Source organism: Orcinus orca, chromosome X (genome assembly GCF_937001465.1).
Source record: "Orcinus orca chromosome X, mOrcOrc1.1, whole genome shotgun sequence".
NCBI classification, from domain to species: Eukaryota; Metazoa; Chordata; class Mammalia; order Artiodactyla; family Delphinidae; genus Orcinus; species Orcinus orca.
The window spans coordinates 67018417-67045336 of NC_064580.1; the positions used below are offsets into that span (position 1 = coordinate 67018417).

General features: G+C 36.7%; 1 protein-coding gene across 2 annotated transcripts in view; it reads left to right on the forward strand.

Annotated features, from left to right (window-relative positions):
* ATP7A (ATPase copper transporting alpha) overlaps window positions 1-26920 on the forward strand; it is a 143052-nt gene that overhangs the window by 71965 nt on the left and 44167 nt on the right. For both annotated transcript variants that reach the window (XM_049705078.1, XM_004280441.4), the window contains 3 exons: window positions 11512-12001; window positions 12532-13257; window positions 18504-18710. In XM_049705078.1, the coding sequence (XP_049561035.1) occupies window positions 11512-12001; window positions 12532-13257; window positions 18504-18710 (1423 nt within the window). The remainder of the gene's footprint in view (window positions 1-11511; window positions 12002-12531; window positions 13258-18503; window positions 18711-26920) is intronic.

A 26920-nucleotide genomic window follows, 5' to 3' on the forward strand; every position in this document is an offset into this window, starting at 1 on the left:
CAGAATTTACAAACAGCTCATACGGCTTAATTTCATGGAAGCAGAATATTTTGTGTATCTCCAGATCAAATACTTTTGATCTGTCTTTTAATCTTAATCTAAACATTAATCTTTTACCTGTTTATTCTTCAGAGATTTCAAAATGGGTTTTAGCTTTTCTGTGAAGTACAGGATTCATGCTTTCTTGTCCTTACAGTATTCTTTTTTAATTTTTTTGGCTGTGCCACACGGCATGTGGGATCTTAGTTCCCCGACCAGGGATCGAACCCATGCCCCCTGCCTTGGAAGGGTGGAGTCTTAACCACTGGACCCCCAGGGAAGTCCCCTCCTTATGGTATTCTCGTCTGTGATTCAGACGTCTCATGAGATCTTGAGCAGATTGGCTTCAGTTTGTCTTGTTTTTATTACAAAACGTTGGCTAATTGGCGCATAGTGATTCTTACCACATGTGACGTGTGGTGCCAATATGTGGGCAATTCTTTTCTATATCTGAAACTCTTGATTTTTTGCATGTCTGAGTTTCATATTCATTTTGGCCAGAGAGCGCAAAGTAAACTTTGTATCCATTTTACATGTATGGGAGGGAGGAAAGCAGTGTTTCTCATTTGCTTACTAAACTACACACTCTGGTCAGTTAAGACTATGTTGATGGTTGTGGCAGGGAAAGCTTTCTTTACACAGTGTAATATGCCTTCTGCTAAGTTTTCTGTCCTGTAGGCATCCATGTGAACACTTGGATATGAATTTTTCCCTTTCACGTTCTCCAAAAGTAGGATTTTCCTTTGTATTCACCATCTACCTTGGCATAACTACACTTCAGAGGCTTCCTCATTGCCTCCTTCCCTCCTCCCCCCAAGGATGCTCCTGCCTTTAATTTGCTTTGGGGAGAGAGCCAAGTTGGAAAAGCTGAGAGATGACAGGTAACTTTTATTAACTATACTGCAGGTTTTCTCAAATGTGTTTATATTTAAAATACATTTATAAAAACATTTTGTAATTTTTTTCACTAATTGTAACTGTCTGAAAATCAAATGGATGTTTTTTCAATTTGCTAATTAGAAAAGAGGATGGCAAAGTAGTTCTGCAACCCGCAGTCCCAAACTTTAAAAATGAATAATTTAATTTCAGTGAATAATAAATATGGCACTTCTACTTGATTTATCCTCAAATGAAACCAATTAAACTTCCTCCGCTTGATCTAACATGGCTGGTGCTGAAGGCCAGAATAGAAGCTAAATCTTACTAATTAAGTGTCTGTGCTGATTGAAGTAAAGCTGTTTTAACCATCCAGAAACTAGTTCACAAAGTTTCTCCAAGTGATTTAGGTTCTTATTGTCTACTGACAACTAATGCGTTTTCCAAAACCCCCAACTCTCTGACAAACTATTTTTGATTATTAATTTTTTGCCAGCATATCTATGTATAACTAAAGGACTAGATTCTGTTTTGACATTTGCAAGTACATTCCTGTATAAATTTTCCCCAAAGACTGTTGCACCCCACTCATATGTAAGGCTTCTATGTTTACCGCATCTTCCCAGAATTCACCACTGCTTAATATGACCTATTTAAGGTCAGAAAAATGCAATTAAATTGGATTAAGTTGTAAAGGAAGAGTAGCAGAAATATAATATGAAAGCACTTTGTGTTATCAACAGTGATTTATATGGATCGCAGTGACAGATACTTAAGGCTATACTTTCCAGGGCACAGTCATAATTTGTTTGCTGAAAATGAAAGGAAACACACTTTTTCTGCCTTTTCCAGCTCTGCCTCTCCTTCTTTAGTCAAAAGCCCACATGATATAGAGTATACTAGTGATCTTTCCTCTTTTCTCATTCCTTTAAAAAATATTTTACTGAGTGTTGTCTTCTAGGCCCAGAGACAGATTTATGGTGATGTTAATGAAGTTTAGGTTTCAGAGCCCCTCACTGGCATTGACCAGTTCTGAGACCCTGGAAAGAGTCTTAGCAGTGTGTTCACATGGTTATCTGTTTTTGCAAAAGTAAAACATTTTGACCACAGTCCTTTAATTAAGTCCACAAAAGGTGGATTCACCTCTTTCTAGGCACCATATAGAAAATTGTCCTTGGGACTTCCCTGGCAGTCCAGTGGTTAGGAATCTGTGCTTCCACTGCAGGGGCCCACAGGTTCAATCCCTGGTCAGGGAACTAGGATCCCTCATGCCCTGCAGCGTGGCCAAAAAGAAAAAAAAAAAGAAAGAAAATTGTCCTTGTCCAAACATAATTTATAGTCATAATGCAACCTAACATGTTAATATATAAATATTGATCACTTTTCAAGGACTGTTAAGGTTTGAAATTTCTGGATCATAGTTTGTGAGATTATAATTAAGACCAATGTGCAGTCAGTTTAGAAACCAGATTTGAATAGGACATTGTTTCGACTAAGTCAAGGAGCTCTTGTAGTGTTTGGAATAAAACTCTGATATGAAGTAATGTAATTGTGATGTTAAATTGAGTGGGGTTGCTTTATTTAAAAAATGTTACAGCGGAACAGATTAGAGCTTTAACAGAATTCAAGGAAACTGAATAGTCAAGAAGTCTCTAATTTTGGAAAAGTAGAATGAATATGATTATATGTCTTTGCAGTTTCAGCGTTTAAATACATTTTGGGAATTGTGTCTTAAATTGTGAAGTTTATAAATGAGTGTAATACTCTTGTTCTGCCAGTGTCAAGACTGTAGACTTTAAAGGGATTAACCTGAAGGTTTATTTAATCACCCCAGTGGTCTGTTCAGGGGAAAAATAAAATGGGCAGATAATGTGAAGGTCTTTCTCTGGGATTGTCTGGCCTTTTGAAAGTGGTAATGTAAAATAAATTTAATTAGATATAAGTACTGAATGGCTCTAAAGGTTAATGCCTTATTAACAAATTACTTTGTCCTTGAAATTTAACTGCATTTTGAGTGCTTTTTCCCTTTACTCAGTTAAAGGCTGCAGTCCATTTTCCTAATACAGACTATCCTTTAAAAAAATGACCACCTAGGGAATTCCCTGGTTGTCCAGTGGTTAGGACTTGGCACTTTCACTGCAGAGGGCCAGGGTTCAATCCCTGGTCAGGGAACTAAGATCCCACAAGCTGCACAACATCGCCAAAAAACCCCTTAAAAGTAACTTTAAAAAAAATTATTGGAAAAATAACACATGTCCAGAGTAAAATCCCCTTCCCAAAAGAAACCAGTTATCAGTTTAGTATGTATAGATTCTTCCAGAAATAGACTCTGAATATAAAATGATTTACATGTATATATCTATATGTGTGTGTTTATACAGTTGACCCTTGAACAACACGGGTTTGAACTGCACAGGTCCACTTATACATGGATATTTTTCAAAAAATATGAACTGTGGTACTACATGATCGATGGTTGGTTGAATCCGAGGGTGTGGAACTGAGGATACAGAGGGCCAACTGTAAAGTTATACATGGATTTTCAATAGCCTCAGGGGTGGGGTGCCCTTAATTCCCCCAATTGCTTGTTGTTTAAGGGTCAACTGTATATATGTGTGTGTGTTTGTGTATGTGTGTATCCCCTTTTTATATAAATGGAAGCATACTATATACACACTGTTCTATACTTTGCTTTTTTCACTTAGCAAATACATCTTAGATACTGTTCCCTATCAGCATATAGAAATCAATCTTTTTGTTTCTATTTGGAACTTTCTCCCCCTAACTTTTGCTATGGCAAATGATGATGGTACACTGAACATTTCTTTTTTCAAACACCATGTTAGAGTGATATAGGCATTTTGCCTTATATAAATTCTTAGGTAATACTCGTCCATCCATGAAGATGCAGACAGTTATTCAAAGAGGCTTATGTTTCTGATTTAGTTGAACTTTATCCCAAGGATCAAAGAAATGTCAAATCCAAGGTAGAAACTAGCAGTGGAGGAATGATGTAAAGAGGGACTTTCACTATTTCCTTTCTTTGTATTTAAATTGTTATAATGAATAATCATGCATTGGTTGTATAATTTTTTAAAAAATTAACATATTTATTTATTTATTTTGGCTGCGCCAGGTCTTAGTTGCAGCACGCGGGATTTTTAGTTGCGGCATGCATGCGGGATCTAGTTCCCTGACCAGGGATCGAGCCTGGACCCCCTGCATTGGGAGCGAGGAGTCTTACCCACTGGACCACTGGGGAAGTCCCAGTTGTATAATTTTTGAAGCAAAATAAAATTATATTAGCAATGAAAATTCTGACAAAGCACTCAGTTTACAGAAAAACAATGCTACAACTTAAACTAACAAAATCTCCACATCTTTTTCATTTTCAAGCATTTGGCTTTTAAATTTTTAGATTGGTTTTGGGCTATTTTCTTAGTCTCTTAAGAAATTGTCTTTTGCTAGTTCATACATTGATTTAATAATTTTAAGTGGTAACCTTTATTTAGGTTGGTCAAATAGGATAAATATTAATATAACTTGATGGCTTACTCTTATCTTACTTTAATTTTCAGTATGCTATATTGAAGCATCAAAGTAGAGTGTTAATATATATACATTATTTTTTCAACAAACAATAATAGAATTTGTATTCAGACATATGTAATATAAATAAGATTCCTATTATGTATTTTATATAGTTTTTAGTTGTCAAAATTCTGGGAGGAGAATCAAACATATTAGAAAGTCAAGATTATTGTAAATCATTTTACTTTTCTGACTTTAGTCTGAAAAATGACAGAATCCTTTCAAGCTCTCAAAAACCTCTGAATCACTCTATGTTGAGTTGTTATGAAAATGTTAGAAAGTGGGCTTTAAACCCTTTGAAGACACCCCCACTGGCTGAGTAGCATGCTAATCTGAATTTATGATGACATATAAATTAATTCCTGGGAGGATAAAAAGGAATTTCAGTGTGCTGAAACTTTAGCAAAGGACCTTTCCCAAAGTGGCTTTTGAAAATGGGGAAATGTTAGAATGTAGTAATTGTCAAATCCTGCTAAAAACCCAAAGAAATATATTCTCTAAATTATTTTTTATTTAAACTGGTATGGGAGTAGACATGAAATGTGTGGGGGGAAAGTAAACATAGAACTAAAATTTGGTTCACACACTAGAAATATTTCATACTTTTCAGGTGTTTTTATTTATGTCACACATTGCTCAAAGCATAGGCATAGAATTTTAGTTTTTCAAGGAAATTGAAGATCATCTAGCCTCACCATTTATAGATGGAAAGAACATGGACTTTGGAGTTAAATCGACCTACGTTTGAATCCTAGCTCTTTCGTTTTCTTGCTGGGTTTCTTGGGCAATTTATTCAATTTCCTAGCCTTCAGATAGGAAATTGGATCACTTTTTATAATCTGTAATTATAAAAGTATACAGAAAACACATGCAGATAAAGTATACGGTGCTTGACTTGCAAGGTTTAGACATTTCAGCAGACAAAGAGCTCCATTAAAATAATGGATCTTTACAATTCCTATGGACAATGAGCACCCTTTACACCACTGTTAATGCTATTGAGGCCACAGAGTACGTTTGATTTGTTCTCTTCAACTCCTACCTTCATCTAAATATAGTGAACAGTCCTCCATCTTGAGTCCTTCATAGGAGCCACATTCATAACTTGTAGACTGTTAGATGTTTATTTTCAGAGGAACTATTGATAAAATAGAAAAATAGTTTCTCTGGGAAAAAAAAACAGAACAACAACATTGATTCCTAATGAAAGATTCTGAGAAAGAGAAGCTGTTGAAACTTTCGAGCACTGTGGGGAATAGGCGAAAGTGGTTTACATTGGTGGGGATCATGTGAAAGGAGAGTGGCACAGACCCAGAATCAGACAGACTGCTGCCAGCAATTCCTGGCTCTACGGAGTCTGTGCCTGCTTTTGCTCACCGTTGGACCCCTAGCAAGCTAGCACGGTGCTGGGAACATAATAGGTACTCAGTAAATATTTGTTAAATAAATAAATGCTATTTTAGCTTCTTGCCCAAGGATTTGGCATCCAGAACAGTATTGTGATAATCACTATGTGAATTTCCTCTTAAAAGAAGCAAAGGTGCTGCCTGTTTTTGTTTCCTTTGAGACCTTAGGCTTGAACAGTCTCTTTGATATCTAAAATTCAGAGGAAAAGTTGAGTGCTGTTATCCCAAAGGGGAACATTTTTGTGCTAGGTGTGGTCGATCCAGCTTTAAAACACACAAATGGAAGCTGCTAAATAAGGAAGTGTTTTCTGGTTTGCAGCATGAAAACAACATAGGATAATACAACTTTTTTGTGTAGTATTTTATATACGTAGTTTCCTTATTTTTTTATGTCTTTTATAAATAGAAGACAGGCTATAGCAGTAGAAAGTATAGCAAACCATGTAGTGACAAAGTGATTTTTGCTTTAAAAATCAGCTTTAAGAACAGTTTCTCATAGCTAGTGGGAAGCAGCCACATAGCACAGGGAGATCAGCTCTGTGCTTTGTGAGCACCTACAGGGGTGGGGTAGGGAGGGTGGGATGGAGACGCAAGAGGGAGGAGATATGGGGATATATGTATATGTATAGCTGATTCACTTTGTTATAAAGCAGAAACTAACACAACAATGTAAAGCAATTATACTCCAATAAAGATGTTAAAAAAAAACTTTCTCATTGCGTATGTTGGTAAATTGAAATTGTGAGGGGAGGATAAGCTCAAAACCAGGTCTTGTTTAAAAGATACCAGATACAATGTATTTAAACATAAAGGGAAAAAAAATCCCCTTCCCTTTTTTAAAAGTTTGGCGATTTATCATAAAAAGTATAGTAGTACATAGAGTAGTACTGTCCAATGGAATATTCTGTAATGATGATAATGTTCTGTATCTACTCTGTCCCATATGGCAGCTACATTGGCCACTGAACGCTAGAAATGTGGCTAATGCAATTGAGGAACTGAATTTTTAATCTCTTAATTTTTTTGTTTTTAAAATTATACCAAAATATTGACTTCTTTTTGGTATATAGTTCTATCAGTTTTGTTTGTTTGTTTTTAGGTTTGGTAAATTTTAACACATGTATAGATTCTTTTAACTACCCCCACAACCAGGACAGCACAGTTCCATCACTCACGTCACTCCAAAATGATTCTTCACTAAATGCAAATATAACTATATCATTCCCCTGCTTAACTTTTCCATGGCTCTCTATTACCTACAGGATAAATTACAGACTATTATTGGCATACAAGAGGCCCCATAATAAAGCAGTTGCCTAATTCTGCAAGCCTGTCATCTTTCTCTACTTTTGTGTTTCCATTTGTCATAAATTCTCTGCTTCATGTATCCTTGCTGATTTCTGGTTTTCCTTTAACACTCAGGTATTATCTCCTCTAAGAAGCCTTTTTTGACACATATTCCTAGGAATGAATGGGTGTCCGTTTTCTCTATCCTCTATTCTAGTATTGCTCCCTGTGACTGTGTCATGATCAGCTTTGTATCATGAGAATCTCAGTTCCTGGCACATATAATAAGTGCTTGATAGGAACTTACCTGGTGGTGCAGTGGTTAAGAATCTGCCTGCCAGTGCAGGGGACTCGGGTTCGATCCCTGGTCCGGGAAGATCCCACATGCTGCAGAGCAACTAAGCCCATGCTCCACAACTACTGAGCCTGTGCCCTAGAGCCCGCGAGCCACAACTACTGAGCCTGTGTGCCACAACTACTGAAACCCTTGCACCTAGAGCCTGTGCTCCGCAACAAGAGAAGCCACCACAGTGAGAAGCCCGCTCATCGCAACAAAGAGTAGCCCCCGCTTGCTGCAACTAGAGGAAGCCCATGTGCAGCAATGAAGACCCAATGCAGCCAAAAATAAATAAATGCTTGATAAATATTCATTGTTCAGTGTTTACTTTTATATGACTTGCTGCTGCAAAGAACTACTTTCCTGTCTATTTACTCATATGATCCTTATAACAACCCTGGAAGATAATAGGGCACATTTCTTCATTTTTCAGACTGTAGAACTAATGAGTGTGGTTGACTAATTGGCGAATTGACACTGGAGCTCAAACCTTCTGACTCCCAATCCAGTTTGTGTGTGTGTGTGTGACTACTTCATAAATCTTTGTAACCTGTTAGCAAAAGAGATGCAGGGTAAGATGTCCCGGTAGTAGTTAAATTTATATACAGTTGCTGAGCTTTAAGAATACAATCATTGTTTTTATAATCAAATCAGGCAGAACAATAAAGATGTTCTTATTTTGAACAAAAATAATACTAGACTCTAGTGACTTAGAAGGTTATAGAAATATTTGCTGTAAAACCCTATGAATGTTGCCAGCATGTTTATACCTTTTCTTGCCAACAAAGTTGTCTTAATTGAACATTTTAAAACTTTAAACTTAATATCAAATTTGTTTTCTGTAGCTGATCCTGTTTCCTATATTAACTTTTGAATTGGTAGAGTGTGGAGTGTTGGAATAAGTTGTGAAAGGAGATGGAAGAAAGAGTACTTTGTTCTCTGTTATGAAATTCTAGGGCACGTTTTGTCTATGTACGTTTCAAATGCCTGATCAGTACATTAGTCACGTATACCTACATAGAGCTTTACCATTCCTGTAGGTACACAAGACATTTTATGTTTCTTTCCAAAGAGAATAGTAAAGATAAGAACTATTAGAGAACCTCCATTTGAATTATTTGTTTCGTTCCTTTTTTTAATATGGTTTTTATTCTTCAATTTGTTAATATGGTGTATCACATTTATTGATTTGCATATATTGAAGAATCCTTGCATCCTGGGATAAATCCCACTTGATCATGGAGTATGATCCTGTTAATGTGTTGTTGGATTCTGTTTGCTAGTATTTTGTTGAGGATGTTTGCATCTATATTCATCAGTGATATTGGACTGTAATTTTCTTTTTCTGTAGTATCTATGTCTGGTTTTGGTATCAGGGTGATGGTGGCCTCATAGAATGAGTTTGGGAGTGTTCCTTCCTCTGCAAGTTTTTGGAAGAGTTTGAGAAGGATGGGTGTTAGCTCTTCTCTAAATGTTTGATAGAATTCACCTGTGTAGCTATCTGGTCCTGGACTTTTGTTTGTTGGGGAGATTTTTATTTACAGTTTCAATTTCATTACTTGTGATTGGTCTGTTCATATTTTCTCTTTCTTCCTGGTTCAGTCTTGGAAGGTTATACCTTTCTAAGAATTTGTCCATTTCTTCCAGGTTGTCCATTTTATTGGCATAGAGTTGCTTGTAGTAGTCTCTTAGGATGCTTTGTATTTCTTCACTGTCTGTTGTAACTTCTCCTTTTTCATTTCTAATTTTATTGATTTGAGTCCTCTCCCTCTTTTTCTTGATGAGTTTGGCAAATGGTTTATCAATTTTGTTTATCTTCTCAAAGAGCCAGCTTTTAGTTTTATTGATCTTTGCTATTGTTTTCTTTGTTTCTATTTCATTTATTTCTGCTCTGATTTTTATGATTTATTTCCTTCTGCTTACTTTGGGTTTTGTTTGTTCTTCTTTCTCTACTTCCTTTAGGTATAAGGTTAGATTGTTTATTTGAGATTTTTCTTGTTTCTTGAGATAGGCTTGTAGAGCTATAAACTTCCCTCTTACAACTGCTTTTGCTGCATCCCATAGGTTTTGGTTTGTTGTGTTTTCATTGTCATTTGTCTCTAGGTATTTTTTGATTTCCTCTTTGATTTCTTCAGTGATCGCTTGGTTATTTAGTAATGTATTGTTTAACCTCCATGTGTTTGTGTTTTTTCCCTGTAATTGATTTCTAATCTCATAGTGTTGGGGTGAGAAAAGATGCTTGATATGATTTCAATTTTCTTAAATTTACTGAGGCTTGATTTGTGACACAGGATGTGATCTATCCTGGAGAATGTTCCATGTGCACTTGAGAAGAAAGTGTAATCTGCTGTTTTTGAATGTAATGCCCTATAAATATCAGTTAAATCTATCTGGTCTATTGTGTCATTTAAAGCTTGTGTTTCCTTATGAATTTTCTGTTTGGATGATCTGTCCATTGGTGTAAGTGAGGTGTTAAAGTCCCCCACTATTATTGTGTCACTGTTGATTTCCTCTTTTATAGCTGTTAGCAGTTGCCTTATGTATTGAGGTGCTCCTATGTTGGGTACATATATATTTATAATTGTTATATCTTCTTTTTGGATTGATCCCTTGATCATTATGTAGTGTCCTTCCTTGTCTCTTGTAACATTCTCTATTTTAAAGTCTATTTTATCTGATATGAGTATTGCTACTCCAGCTTTCTTTTGATTTCCATTTGCATGGAATATCTTTTTCCATCCCCTCACTTTCAGTCTGTATGTGTCCCTAGGTCTGAAGTGGGTCTCTTGTAGACAGCATATATATGGGTCTTGTTTTTGTATCCATTCATCAAGCCTGTGTCTTTTGGTTGGAGCAGTTAATCCATTCATGTTTAAGGTAATTATCAATATGTATGTTCCTATTACCATTTTCTTAATCGTTTTGGGTTTGTTTTTGTAGGTCCTTTTCTTCTCTTGTGTTTTGCACTTAGAGAAGTTCCTTTAGCATTTGTCGTAGAGCTGGTTTGGTGGTGCTGAATTCTCTTAGCTTTTGGTTGTCTGTAAAGCTTTTGATTTCTCCATTGAATCTGAATGAGATCCTTGCTGGGTAGAGTAATCTTGGTTGTAGGTTTTTCCCTTTCATCACTTTAAGTATATCATGCCATTCCCTTCTGGCTTGTAGAGTTTCTGCTGAGAAATCAGCTGTTATCCTTATGGGAGTTCCCTTGTATGTTATTTGTCATTTTCCCCTTGCTGCTTTCAATAATTTTTCTTTGTCTTTAACTTTTGATAGTTTGATTACTATGTGTCTCCGCATGTTTCTCTTTGGGTTTATCCTGTATGGGACTGTCTGTGCTTCCTGGACTTGGGTGGCTCTTTCTTTTCCCTTGTTAGGAATGTTTTTGACTATAATCTCTTCAAATATTTTCTTGGGTCCTTCTCTCTTTCTTCTCCTTCTGGGACCCGTATAATGCAAATGTTGTTGAGCTTAATGTTGTCCCAGAGATCTCTTAGGCTGTCTTCATTTCTTTTCATTCTTTTTTCTTTATTCTGTTCCATGGCAGTGATTTCCATCATTCTGTCCTCCAGGTCACTTATCTGTTCTTCTGCCTCAGTTATTCTGCTATTGATTCCTTCTAGTGTAATTTTCATTTCAGTTATTGTATTGTTCATCTCTGTTTGTTTTTTAATTCTTCTAGGTTTTTGTTAAACACTTCTTGCATCTTCTCGATCTTTGCCTCCATTCTTTTTTGAGGTCCTGGATTATCTTCACTATCATTATTCTGAATTCTTTTTCTAGAAGGTTGCCTATCTCCACTTCATTTAGTTGTTTTTCTGGGGTTTTATCTTGTTCCTTCATCTGGTAAATAGCCCTCTGCCTTTTCATCTTGTCTATCTATTTGTTTCATTCTTGTCGGTGGTGAGATGATTGATATTTTTAAGTTCCATGTCATGTAATTTAATTAAACTGACTTCTGAAATTTCCTTCTGAAAGGTTTCACTGGAAGAAAAAAATGCAGCCATTATTTATGACCCTAAACTGCAGACTCCAAAGACCCTACAGGAAGCCATTGATGACATGGGCTTTGATGCTGTTCTGCACAATCCTAAGCCGCTCCCTGTTTTAACTGAGACCTTGTTTCTGACTGTTACTGCTTCACTGGCTCCGCCATGGGAGCATATCCAAAACACATTGCTCAAGACGAAGGGTGTGACAGACATTAAAATTTCCCCTCAGCAGAGAACTGCAGTGGTGATAATAATCCCTTCTATAGTGAATGCCAGTCAGATAGTAGAGCTGGTTCCGGCTCTCAGTTTAGATCCAGGAACTCTGGAGAAAATGTCAGGAATTTCCGAAGATTTCAGTATGGCTCAAGCAGGCGAAGTCATGCTGAAGATGAAGGTGGAAGGGATGACCTGCCATTCATGTACTAGCACCATTGAAGGAAAAATTGGGAAACTGCAAGGTGTTCAGCGAATTAAAGGTAGTATGCCTAATGTTATTTGTTTGATTGATTTGCGAGGCTTAGTTTTCTGTTTTGGCCTTTTTAACTTTTGCTTTTTTTTTAAGCATGGGTTTTAAATATGTGGGACTAGAATGTTACTGCTTCATTGAAGTCTGAGGTACAGTGTATTCCCAGCATTAATGTTGGTAAAGTTAATGGTTATAAATAAAAGTTATGTGAATCTTGAACTAGCGTAAAAGGCAGCCAGGGTGGTGATTCATGAAGTTCAGGGTTCTTAACACAACATGCCGAGGGTCCTCTTGACCTCTAATATGTTTCTATTCAGGCATGCAGAAACTTGGAGACCACAAATGTAGTGGTCATATCTTTTACTTTCTTACTATTCCATATCATTAACATTTTCTGAAAAGAACAGAATTATTTTAAGAAAGGATAATGAGAACAATGAGAGAAACTGTTGTATATGGTATTGATTTGTTCGACAGAATGTTTTCTGAAGTGGCCCAGGAATGACTGAAGTAAATAATTATTTTCCTTTTATTAACTAGTTTCCCTGGACAATCAAGAAGCTACTGTTGTTTATCAACCTCATCTTATCACAGCAGAGGAAATAAAAAAGCAGATTGAAGCTGTGGGCTTTCCAGCATTCATCAAAAAACAGCCCAAGTACCTCAAACTGGGAGCTATTGATATAGAACGTCTAAAGAACACACCAGTCAAATCCTCAGAAGGATCACAGCAAAGGAGTCCATCATATACCAATAATTCAACAGTCATTTTCATCATAGATGGCATGCACTGTAAATCATGTGTGTCAAATATTGAAAATGCTTTATCTACACTCCAGTATGTAAGCAGTGTAGTCGTTTCTTTAGAGAATAGAACTGCCACAGTAAAGTACAAGGCAAATTTAGTCACTCCAGAAACTCTGAGAAAAGCAATAGAGGCCATATCACCAGGGCAATATAGAGTTAGTAGTACAAATGAAATTCAGAGTACTTCAAACTCTCCCTCCAGCTCATCTCTTCAAAAGAGTCCTTTGAACATAGTTAGCCAACCTCTGACTCAAGAAACCGTGATAAACATTGATGGCATGACTTGTAATTCTTGTGTGCAGTCTATTGAGGGTGTCATATTAAAAAAGGCAGGTGTAAAATCCATACGAGTATCACTTGCAAATGGCAAAGGGATTGTTGAGTATGATCCTTTACTAACCTGTCCAGAAACCTTGAGAGAAGCAATAGAAGACATGGGATTTGATGCTTCCTTGTCAGGTAATATCATTTTTTTCTTTGATTCCTTTAATGTTCTTTTATTAACACTTTGCTGGTTCTTTTGGCTTTTATCAATGAGAAATGAGTAATAGGCACTGCTATTCCACTTTTTGGAAATAAGACATATGGAAGTAGTCAGCAGTGTATACAAGGATGCATAAGGATGTTTGCCTAATTATTTATAATATTTAAAAACTAGAAACATTAAATAAAGCATGATACCTTCATATGATGAAATGCTAAGCAGCCATAAAAAATTATGGTATTGAAGATACTTAATGCCACGGGAAAGTGTCTGAGATATTTTGTTAACTGAAAAAAAAGCAAGCAAAAAAGCTGTATGTTCAGTATGATCAAAATTTTATAAACACATGTATAAGGATTTATACCATGTATACGTTATTTATGTATATGAATGAATAAAATTCCTGGTAGGACATGAACTAAATTTTAACAGTAGTTATTTGTGAGTGTAGTTATTTGTGAGTGGTAGGATAAAGGTGATATTTTGTTTTCAATTTGCTTTCTTATGTATTTTAAGTTTGTGTGTGTGTGTGTGACAAGGATGTATGTATGTTTGTTTGTATGTATTTTTGTATATATAATATAGGAGAAGCAAATGTTATTTTAAAAAGAAAAAAGTAGAAATAAATAATAGAATTTTAACTGTAGTTTTGAATTTAGGCATTCAAATGAACCTGACTCTAGAACTGGCCCAAAGTCTTCCTGTTTCCTGGCAGCACTTACTTTGAACTAAAACCAAAGACGTATATCCAATGGAATTTGCCCATATGAACTTGTTTTAAACTAGAATTGAACCTTGCCTTGAATTAAACTGGAAATTCCCTAAATGAAATTTCTTGCTGTAAATAACAATGGAAAAGTTGAATAACTAATTTCTAGACAATGTCATTAACCTTTGCTCTTCTGATCAGAATGAAAGATATCAAATAGCAGTGTTCTCTTTTCAAGCTCACTAAAACTGAGAAGCATAAAAAATTAGTCACATGCTCAAATTATTATGGTAGATAAGTGTCAGTGGAAAAGGACCCAGAGATGTAAACATTCTTAATTTTCATGTTCATGACAAATGGTAGAAATTATAGAACTGTCATTTCTTAAAGTCAAGATGTAGTTCACATACCATAAATTCACCCTTTTAAAGTACACAATCCAGTGGTTATTAGTATATTCATAGGAATTTGCAGCCATTACCATTATGTAATTTTAGAACATTTTTATCAGCCTCCCAAAGAAACCTCATACTGGTTAGCAGTCACTCCCCATTTCCCCTTCACCTCCCCCTAGCCCAGCCCCTTTTATCTACTGTTCTGTTTTCTGGCTTTATGAATTTGACAACTCTAAGTACCATATAAGTGGAGTCAGAATATTTGTCCCTTTGTATTTAACGTATTTCACTTAGCATAATGTTTTCAAGATAACAAACGTTCATCCATGTTTGTGATATGTATCAGTACTTCATTCCTTTTTACTGCTGAATAGTATACCATTGTATGCATAGACCTCATTTTGTCTCTCCATTCATCAGTTGATGGAGATTTGGGTTGTTTCCACTCCTTGGCTATCATGAATAATGTTGTGATGAGCATTTGTTACAAGTTTTTGCATGAATATATTTTTTTATTTCTCCTGGGTATATACTAGGAGTGGAATTTCTAGGTCATATGGTGAATATGTTTAACTTTTTCAGTAACTGCCAAGCTGTTTTCCAAAATGGCTGCACCATTTTATATTCTCACTTAGAAGTCTCACTTTGATAAAGAAGATCTCAAAAGACCAAGATTCTTGTGCCTTAAAAAAGATACACACACACACATGCGCGAATATGTGCGCACACTGGAATACTACTCAGCCATAAGAAATGAAATAATGTAATTTGCAGCAACATGGATGGACCTAGAGATTATCATACTAAGTGAAGTGAGTCAAAGACAAATATCATATGATATCATTTTTATGTGGAATCTAAAAAAATGATTCAAATGAACTTATTTACAAAACAGAAACAAACTCACAGACATAGAAAACAAACTTATGGCTACCAAAGGGGAAATGGGGGGAGAGATAAATTAGGAATTTGGGATTAACAGATACACACTACTGTATATAAAATAGATAAACAACAAGGACCCCTGTATAGCACAGGGAACTATATTCAATATCTTGTAATACCCTATAATGGAAAAGAATCTGAAAAAGATGATATATATCTGAAAAAGAATATATATATATATATGTGTATATATATATATATATATATATATGGTTGATAACAAATGACTGCATTGTGTGTTTCTACTAGAGATCAGAGTTTAAGATACCACCAGAATTGTGGCTACCCATTTTCTGAATGCCAGTGTCAGTGCTGATCCAGGCTTCACAGTCTGCCACTCTGACCTGTTCCTAGAGGTACAGGGATCAGTGCATTTTGCCTTCATGTTATACCAGTCCTGGGTGGGCCATAAATGTTAAAGGAGGTAGTGAGAAAAATGGGAGGTGTTTTTTTATCATGACCATCAATCTCATCATTCTCTTAAAAAGACATAGTATATGAAATTGTCTTCACTAACCAATGAAAGCAAACACAATACTCAAATTCCTTTTCCTTTTTTGTAACTTTTTTATCTTTAATTTCAAACTTACAGAAAAGCTACAAGAATAGTACAAAGAATTCCTGTTTACCAATTTTACTCAGATTCCACAGTTGTTAATATTTTGCCACATTTGTTTTATCATTCTCTTTCTCTGTCGACAGACAGAGACATATATTCAAACACACATTACCCACACACGTATATACCATTTTATGAATCATTTGAGAGTAAGTTGCAGACATGATGTTTATAACTGTTTTTAAGCCATTTTCTGATTATGTATTTATTCTTCATATTACTTTAGACTGAACCTGCCAGTTTTGAGGATCAGATTGGAAACCCTTTCTTGAAATTTTTGGAATCTTTTCTGATTGTTGCCTCAAGTGCAGGAGAGTCAGCCTTCCTTTTGAATTCATTTAAGCATAAGTAGTGTGGCTACAGCTTATAGAAAAGCTAATTTAAAGAAACTAGCCATTTAATTCATTGTGGCTTTTTAACACCTGTACTGCCTCTGTGGCAGATGGAAGGTTTTGCTCTTCTTGCCACACTCACTGGGGTAAAGGTCACAATTTTATGAATCTTTGTTGAGAAGTCATGCCAATGTAGCTAAAAGGGATCACCTTGGGGCTTCCCTGGTGGCGCAGTGGTTAAGAATCTGCCTGACAGTGCAGGGGACATGGGTTCGAGCCCTGGTCCGGGAAGATCCCACATGCCGCGGAGCAACTAAGCCTGTGGGCCACAACTATTGAGCCTGCGCTCTAGAGCCCGTGAGCCACAACCACAACAAGAGAAGCCACCACAATGAGAAGCCCACGCACAGCAACGAAGAGTAGCCCCCGCTCACCGCAACTAGAGAAAGCCCACGCACAGCAACAAAGACCCAATGCAGCCAAAAAAAAAAAAGGGGGGGTCACCACTATGACTTATTTTAATTTAATACTGTACTTCTAGAGTGTGAAAATTGTAGATGGTATTTAGGTTACTTCTGGTACCTGAAAGAACTAAATTACTCTGGAATAAGACTTAAAGTAATTGGTAGTATAAACTTTTTTTTTCATTGTCCAAGTTCAACATTAAGTCTTGATAGTAATAATTATGAGAGAATGAATAAGCTCCTGGCTAGATTAAAATAATGTTTTTTTTCAAAGCCAAAGCTATTTCCTTTGGGCAAATGAGCCTCCTTTTTGAATTTTTGGTACTATTTGGTAAATTTTTCCTCTTTGTTCTAAATAATACTCTCGTAATCTTAATGAATATCGTTTTCTGAACTGATCCACTTAAGACCAGAGACTGACTCATTTCGGAATTGGGAGAATCTTGTCCTTTGCTATTCAGAGTGTCCTTTGCTCTACTCAGACTGACAGTACTGCCGTCACCTGGAAGCTTGTTGGAAAAGTAGAGTCTCAGGCCCCACCCTAAATGTACTAAATCAGAACCTGCATTTTAACAAGATCTCCCAGGTGATGGTATGTGTGTTAAAATTTAAGAGCCATTATTATAACTGATTTGAGAAGTCTAGATCATTATTCATTAGGGAAATGCTAAGGCTTTTGTTAAAGTTTCTTCAAAAGATGCCCTTCTTCAGCACCCTAAAAACCAACTCTGCTATGCAAACTTTCCTCTGTCGGCTAGCCAAACAGACCTGAACCAGTTTTTTGCCCAAGGGGAAGAAATAACAAGTTAGGTTAGTGGAAATTTCCACATCACTTCTTTTCCTCCTTATCTGTGCAGGAGAGTAGAAACTCTAGCTTTTTTGCATGTATTGATACATGGATGTGCAAAAGGGAATACTTTCTCCCTTCTTGGGAGGTGATTAATACTGCAGTGGATAAAGTAAAGCAGAATAACAACTTTTCTGAGACTGCAGGGGAGCTTCTTGGATGACAGAAGCTTTCCACTGTTTCACAGTCCATAAACATTCTATGGAAAGAGTCTCTGAACACTCCTTTGCGAAAAATGAATATTACTGCTGACTTACTCTTTGCCTCTTCTTCCATTGTCCACAAAGGCACTTTAATTTTAAAAATACGATATATTGGTGTTAAAAGTTCAAAGATACAGAAGTGTCTGTAGAGGAAGTTTGTTCATCTGTCTGTTATTCTGTTCCTGCTTTAACCCCATTCCCCAGAAGGAGCCACCATTAATAGTTTGGTATGTACCCTCCTAGGCTTTCTTTTGCAGGTTCTCATATATACACTAACAATTTTTAAATGACATTATACTTCAATGCTGTTTTGCCGACTGCTTTTGGTTCCACTTACTATATCACGAATTGCTTTACTGCCAGTATGTAAATTGTTAACATAATGATAAAAATTCATGATAAAAATAAGAGCTATCTATTAACAAACCATTGTCTACTCGGGTTTGGGGTAGAGATAATGACTTCAAGATATTGATGTATAGTTTTGTTTATTCAGTTAGTTCAGATTTTCCCGAGAATTGGGATGGGCAGTGTTGAACTTGGAAGTCACTTCCTAGAAAGTGTGGAGATAACATTGCCCTGGGCTCTAGGTCCATTACAATTTTAAAGGAGTGGATTGACAGTGCCAGGTGGTGTGGATTGTGATGAGTGACGAGGATGCAGCTGGAGAATACCTCAAATGAAAAGAATCTTTTCCTGTCCACCAGATACAAATGAACCACTGGTAGTAATAGCTCAGTCCTCATCGGAAATGCCACTTTTGACCTCAACTAATGAATTTCATACCAAAATGATGACACCAATTCATGACAAAGAGGAGGCAAAGACTTCATCTAAGTGTTACATACAGGTCACTGGTATGACTTGTGCTTCCTGTGTAGCAAACATTGAACGGAATTTAAGACGAGAAGAAGGTAAGACACTCTTAAAGCCTGTTGTTTTATGTATTAGTTTGAGGACTCTGTCCTTTTTGTCCTCTTATGTGTTTTGTAACCATGTTTATGACTCTTGCCAAGGCCTCATAAAGACTATCAGTGATTTTCAGGACAACCTTGACTTCCTGACAACCAGTTTTTGTTAGTGTTTTGTTCCCTTAGATATAGTTCCTGTCTTGTTTACCTCATGGCCACATTTTAATATCAATGAAGTTTGTAGTCAAATAGCAAAAGGAAATACATAAGATTACTATTCTTTATGGACCTTGGCTGCAATGGATGTTAAGAAACATGAATTTTCTGATAAAGTTATGCTTAAAACTAACAACTACAATCCATAAGTTTCAATATTACTATATCCAGGCCAAGCACTGGACCAAAGCCAAGTTTGTTTAGAATTGTTCTCTTCCAACAATTTGATCACTGATCTTTGCTTGCAGTAAAAGTGTTCAAAAGTTACTTAATATTGTGTACAAGTTGTCATTTTAGGTTACAAATTCTTAGAATAGCTATAATACATATATATATTTAATTTTTGAATTTTATTTTATTTTTTATACAGCAGGTGCTTATTAGTTATCCATTTTATACATATTAGTGTATATATGTCAATCCCAATCTCTCAATTCATCACACCACCACCCCCTCACCACTTTCCGTCCTTGGTGTCCATACGTTGTTCTCTGCATCTGTGTCTCAACTTCTGCCCTGCAAACTGGTTCATCTGCACCATTTTTCTAGGTTCCACATATATGCATTAATATACGATATTTGTTTTTCTCTTTCTGACTTACTTCACTGTGCTTGACAGCCTCTACATCCATCCACGTCTCTACAAATGACCCGATTTCATTCCTTTTTATGGCTGAGTAATATTCCCTTGTATATATGTACCACATCTTCTTTATCCATTTGTCTGTTGATAGGCATTTAGGTTGCTTCCATGACCTGGCTATTGTAAATAGTGCTGCAATGAACATTGGGGTGCATGTGTCTTTTTGAATTATGGTTTTCTCTGTGTATATGCCCAGTAGTGGGATTGCTGGGTCATATGGCATTCTATTTTTAGTTTTTTAAGGACCCTCCATACTGTTCTCCATAGTGGCTGTATCAATTTACATTCCCACCAACAGTGCAAGAGGGTTCCCTTTTCTCCACAGCCTCTCCAGCACTTATTGTTTCTAGATTTTTTGATGATGGCCATTCTGACTGGTGTGAGGTGTTACCTCATTGTAGTTTTGATTTACATTTCTCTAATGATTAGTGATATTGAACATCCTCTCATGTGTTTGTTGGCCATCTGTATATCTTCTTTGGAGAAATGTCTATTTAGGTCTTCTGCCCATTTTTGGATTGGGTTCTTTGTTTTTCTTGATTTTTTTTTTTTTTTTTTTTTTTTTGCGGTACGCGGACCTCTCACTGCTGCGGCCTCTTCCGTTGTGGAGCACAGGCTCTGGACGTGCAGGCTCAGTGGCCATGGCTCACGGGCCTAGCCACTCCGTGGCATTTGGGATCCTCCCGGACCGGGGCACGAACCTGTGTCCCCTGCATCGGCAGGCGGACTCTCAACCACTGTGCCACCAGGGAAGCCCTGTTTTTCTTGATACTGAGCTGCATGAGCTGCTTGTATATTTCGGAGATTAATCCTTTGTCACTTGCTTCGTTTGCAAATATTTTCTCCCATTCTGAGGGTTGTCTTTGTGTCTTGTTTGTAGTTTCCTTTGATTTGCAAAAGCTTTTAACTATCATTCGGTCCCATTTGTTTATTTTTGTTTTTATTTCCATTACTCTAAGAGGTGGATCAAAAAAGATCTTGCTGCGATTTATGTCAAAGAGTGTTCTTCCTGTGTTTTCCTCTAAGAGTTTTATAGTGTCTGGTCTTACATTTAGGTCTTTAATCCATTTTGAGTTTATTTTTGTGTGTGGTGTTAGGGAGTGTTCTAGTTTCATTCTTTTACATGTAGCTGTCCAGTTTTCCCAGCACCAATTATTGAAGACACTGTCTTTTCTCCACTGTATATCCTTGTCTCCTTTGTCATAGATTAGTTAACCATAGGTGTGTGGGTTTATCTCTGGGCTTTCTATCCTGTTCCATTGATCTATATTTATGTTTTTGTGCCAGTACCATATTGTCTTGATTACTGTCCCTTTATAGTATAGTCTGAAGTCAAGGAGCCCGATTCTTCCAGCTCCGTTTTTTTCCCTCAAGACTACTTTGGCTATAAGGGGTCTTTTGTGTCTCCATACAAATTTTAAGATTTTTTGTTCTAGTTCTGTAAAAAAATGCTATTGGTAATTTGATAGAGATTGCATTGAATCTGTAGATTACTTTGGGTAGTATAGTCATTTTCACAATATTGATTCTTCCAATCCAAGAACATGGTGTATCTGTCCATCTGTTTGTATCATCTTTAATTTCTTTCATCACTGTCTTATAGTTTTCTGCATACAGGTCTTTTGTTTCCCTAGGTAGGTTTATTCCTAGGTATTCTATTCTTTTTCTTGCAATGGTAAATGGGAGTGTTTCCTCAATTTATCATTCTGATCTTTTGTTGTCAGTGTATAGGAATGCAAGAGATTTCTGTCCATTAATTTTGTGTCCTGCTACTTTACCAAATTCATTGTTTAGCTCTAGTAGTTTTCTGGTAGCATCTTTAGGATTCTCTATGTAGAGTATCATGTCATTGGCAAACAGTGACAGTTTTACTTCTTCTTTTCCAATTTATATTCCTTTTATTTCTTTTTCTTCTCTGATTGCCGTGGCTAGGACTTCCAAAACTGTGTTGAATAATAGTGGCAAGAGCGGTCATCCTTCTCTTGTTCCTGATCTTAGAGGAAATGGTTTCAGTTTTTCACCATTGAGAATGATGTTTGCTGTGGGTTTGTCGTATATGGCCTTTATTATGTTGAGGTAGGTTCCCTCTCTGCCCACTTTCTGGAGAGTTTTTATCCTAAATGGGTGTTGAATTTTGTCAAAAGCTTTTTCTGCATCCATTGAGATGATCCTATGGTTTTTATTTTTCAATTTGTTAATATGGTGTATCACATTGATTGATTTGCATATATTGAAGAATCCTTGCATCCCTGAGATAAATCCCACTTGATCATGGTATGTGATCCTTTTAATGTGTTGTTGGATTCTGTTTGCTAGTATTTTGTTGAGGATGTTTGCATGTATATTCATGAGTGATACTGGTGTGTAATTTTCTTTTTTTGTAGCATCTTTGTCTGATTTTGGTATCAGGGTGATGGTGGCCTCATAGAATGAGTTTGGGAATGTTCCTTCCCCTGTACATTTTTGGAAGAGTTTGAGAAGGATGGGTGTTAGCTCTTCTCTAAATGTTTGATAAATTCATCTGTGTAGCCATCTGGTCCTGAACTTTTGTTTTTTGGAAGATTGTTAGTCACAGTTTCAATTTCATTACTTGTGATTGGTCTGTTCATATTTTCTCTTTCTTCCTGGTTCAGTCTTGGAAGGTTATACCTTTCTAAGAATTTGTCCATTTCTTCCAGGTCGTCCATTTTATTGGCACAGAGTTGCTCGTAGTAGTCTCTCAGGATGCTTTGTATTTCTGTGGTGTCTGTTGTAACTTTTCGTTTTTCATTTCTAATTTTATTGATTTGAGTCCTCTCCCTCTTTTTCTTGATGAGTCTGGCTAATGGTTTATCAGTTTTGTTTATCTTTTCAGAGAGCCAGCTTTTAGTTTTATTGATCTTTGCTATTGTTTTCTTTGTTTCTATTTCATTTATTTCTGCTCTGATCTTTATGATTCCTTTCCTTCTGCTAACTTTGGATTTTGTTTGTTCTTCTTTCCCTAGTTCCTTTAGGTGTAAGGTTAGATTGTTTCTTTGAGATTTTTCTTGTTTCTTGAAGTAGGCTTGTATAGCTATAAACTTCCCTTGTAGAACTGCTTTTGCTGCATCCCATAGGTTTTGGGTCATCATGTTTTCATTGTCATTTGTCTCTAGGTATTTTTTGGTTTCCTCTTTGATTTCTTCAGTGATCTCTTAGTTAGTAACATATTGTTTACCCTCCATGTGTTTGTATTTTTTACGTTTTTTTCCCTGTAATTCATTTCTAATCTCATAGGGTGGTGGTCAGAAAAGATGCTTGATATGATTTCAGTTTTCTTAAATTTACTGAGGCTTGATTTGTGATCCGAGATGTGATCAATCCTGGAGTATGTTCCATGTGCACTTGAAGGAAGTGTAATCTGCTGTTTTTGGAGGCAATGTCCTATAAATATCAATTAAATATATCTGGTCTATTGTGTCATTTAAAGTTTCTGTTTCCTTTTTAATTTTCTGTTTGGATGATCTGTCCATTGGTGTAAGTGAGGTGTTAAATTCCCCCACTATTAGTATGTTACTGTCAATTTCCTCTTTTTTGGCTGTTAGCAGTTGCCTTATGTATTGAGGTGTTCCTATGTTGGGTGCATATATATTTATAATTGTTGTCTTCTCCTTGGTTTGATTTCTTGATCATTATGTAGTGTCCTTCCTTGTCTCTTGTAACATTTCTTTACTTTAAAGTCTATTTTATGTGATATGAGTATTGCTACTCCAGCTTTCTTTTGATTTCCATTTGCATGGAATATCTTTTTCCATCCCCTCACTTTCAGTCTGTATGTGTCCCTAGGTCTTAAGTGGGTCTCTTGTAGACAGCATATGTATGGGTCTTGTTTTTGTATCCATTCAATGAGCCTGTGTCTTTGGTTGGAGCATTTAATCCATTCACGTTTAAGGTAATTATCAATATGTATGTTCCTTTTACCATTTTCTTAATCGTTCTGGGTTTGTTTTTGTAGGTCCTTTTCTTCTCTTATGGTTCCCACTTAGAGAATTTCCTTTAGCATTTGTTGTAGAGCTGGTTTGGTGGTGCTGAATTCTCTTAGCTTTTGGTTGTCTGTAAAGCTTTTGATTTCTCCATCCAATCTGAATGAGATCCTTGCTGGGTAGAGTAATCTTGGTTGTAGGTTTTTCCCTTTCATCACTTTAAGTATATCATGCCACTCCCTTCTGGCTTGTAGAGTTTCTGCTGAGAAATCAGCTGTTAACCTTATGGGAGTTCCCTTGTATGTTATTTCTTGTTTTCCCCTTGCTGCTTTCAATAATTTTTCTTTGTCTTTAATTTTTGATAGTTTGATTACTATGTGTCTCGGCGTGTTTCTCTTTGGGTTTATCCTATATGGGACTGTCTGTGCTTCCTGGACTTGGGTGGCTCTTTCCTTTCCCTTGTTAGGAATGTTTTTGACTATAATCTCTTCAAATATTTTCTTGGGTCCTTCTCTCTTTCTTCTCCTTCTGGGACCCGTATAATGCAAATGTTGTTGAGCTTAATGTTGTCCCAGAGGTCTCTTAGGCTGTCTTCATTTCTTTTCATTCTTTTTTCTTTATTCTGTTCCATGGCAGTGATTTCCATCATTCTGTCCTCCAGGTCACTTATCTGTTCTTCTGCCTCAGTTATTCTGCTATTGATTCCTTCTAGTGTAATTTTCATTTCAGTTATTGTATTGTTCATCTTTGTTTGTTTGTTCTTTAATTCTTCTAGGTGTTTGTTCTTTAATTCTTCTCGGTGTATGTTAAACATTTCTTGTGTCTTCTCGATCTGTGCCTCCATTCTTTTTCCAAGATCCTGGATCATCTTCACTATCATTATTCTGAATTCTGTTTCTGGAAGGTTGCCTATCTCCACTTCATTTAGTTGTTTTTCTGGGATTTTATCTTGTTCCTTCATCTAGTACATAGTCCTCTGCCTTTTCATCTTGTCTGTGTTTCTGTGAATGTGGTTTTTGTTCCACAGGCTGCAGGATTGTAGTTCTTCTTGCTTCTGTTGTCTGCCCTCTGGTGGATGAGGCTATCTAAGAGGCTTGAGCAAGTTTTCTGATGGGAGGGAGTGGTGGTGGGTAGAGCTGGGTGCTGCTCTGGTGGGCAGAGCTCAGTTAAACTTTAATTCCCTTGTCTGCTGATGGGTGGGGCTTCGTTCCCTCCCTGTTGGTTGTTTGGCCTGAGGCGACCCAACCCTTGAGCCTACTGGGCTCTTTGGTGGGAGCAATGGCGGACTCTGCTAGGGCTCACACCAAGCAGCACTTCCCAGAACTTCTGCTGCCAGTGTCCTTGTCCTTGCTGTGAGACACAGCCACCCCCTGCCTCTGCAGGAGACCCTTCAACAGTAGCAGATAGGTCTCGTTCAGTCTCCTATGGGTTCACTGCTCCTTCCCCTGGGTCCCGATGCATACACTATTTTGTGTGTGCCCTCCAAGGGTGGAGTCTCTGTTTCCCCCAGTCCTGTCAAAGTCCTGCAATCAAATCCCGCCAGCCTTCAAAGTCTGATTCTTAAGGAATTCCTCTTCCCATTGCCGGACCCCCAGGATGGGAAGCCTGACGTGGGGCTCAGAACCTTCACTCCAGTGGATGGACTTCTGTGGTATAAGTGTTCTCCAGTTTGTGAGTCACCCACGCAGCAGTTATGGGATTTGATTTTATTGTGATTGCTCCCCTCCTACTGTCTCATTGTGGATTCTCCTTTGTCTTTGGATGTGGGGTATCTTTTTGGTGAGTTCCCGTGTCTTCCTGTCGATGATTGTTCAGCAGTTAGTTGTGATTCTGGTGCTTTCACAGGAGGGAGTGAGGGCAGGTCCTTCTTGTCCACCATCTTCAAGCCATTCTACAATATTGGTTTTTAATCAGTCACACTCAGATGTTTTAGCTTAAAATTTTGCACTCACATTAATGGACTTCGCAGTATGCATAGTAGATTTGTTAACCGTAGAGATACATGAGTATGTTTAATGAGCCTGAAGTCATAGGTTTGGTACTCAAACAGTCCTCGCCCAAGATGTCTTAATGATACATGCTGTTACTCAGAAGGGCTGAATAAATATGATTATTATAAGCTTATCCCCACTATTGGGGAAATAACTCAAAGTATACACTGTAATAATGGAATTCTGTAGCCAGTGGAATCACCTTATATGTAAAGGCCAGAACATTATTGTAACAAAATGTATGTTATACACTAGAGTCATCTTCAGTTCAATATTTTCTTGTTTGCATTCTTTCATTTCTGCGTCCTTCATTTCAGCCTCCATTATATCTAATTATAATGCAGTCAGGGCTAAATTACACTTTGAGTGATTAAAAAAGAACAGGAGGGAAGTTGCAAGCAAATGAAAGCAAAAAGAAGTTTTCAAGGGGTCTGTTTAATTTTAGAACAAACTCTTTTGGGGCAGTTCAGAAATAGCCTTTCTCATGAGACAAGCAATGCCTGTTACAAATTACAGTTACAGATCTTTTTTCTTCTTTAATCCATAAAGCTGATACTTCCAGTTACCTTCTACTACCCCTTTACTTCCTCCTAACCCAGTTAGGCATACCGTTGCCCTAGCTGGGGTCACTACATTCACTTTTGTTTTTTTAATTAAGTGACACTGGTCTTCCCTCAGTTTCATCTGCATTATATTTTTAAAAATGAATTGATAGAGTTCTAATTATATTTTGAAGTAAGAATTTTAAAAATTTTCCATAATTTATATAAGTATGAAACATGTTTTTGAAACTTGAAAACCCAGATTTTCTCTTTCTCTTTGGCTGTAGATTACATTCAACTGAAGCAAGAAGATTTTTTTCCTACTTTCTCTACACCCTTCTCTTATTACTGATACTTTCCTGTGATCTGATCTTCTGAATTATTTGGTACCCACAAAACCCAGTGTGTAACCATTATTTTTTCCAAAGAAAAGAATAGTATTTTATTTTTTAACCACTTTTATACAGAAAACTTAGATTATATTAGATACTTTGTCTTCTTATTAAAAACTATTATTAAATTAATATTTGGATATTTTTTCTTTTTTTCAAAACCCAGATCTAACCTATGGACTGTTGATCCCTATTCCCTGTCTGGTAGCCACCAAGGGTTGCTGATTCCTAGAAAGAACTGCCGTTTCTACTTCACGTTATTAATTTTCTTCCTGGCAGTTACAGCAATAGCTGGTCTAGAGAAGTGCGATGGTTGTTAACAAAATGCTTACACCAGAGAACAGCATGACTGCCATAAAATGAACTTCTTTGTTAAGTTGTGTGGCACTTTTTTTTTCTTAGGAATGAGAGCATTTTAGATTAGTGTATGTCAGACAATAAAACTTGAGAAAGAAATTACTGTTATTTGGCAATATTGTAATGTGTAT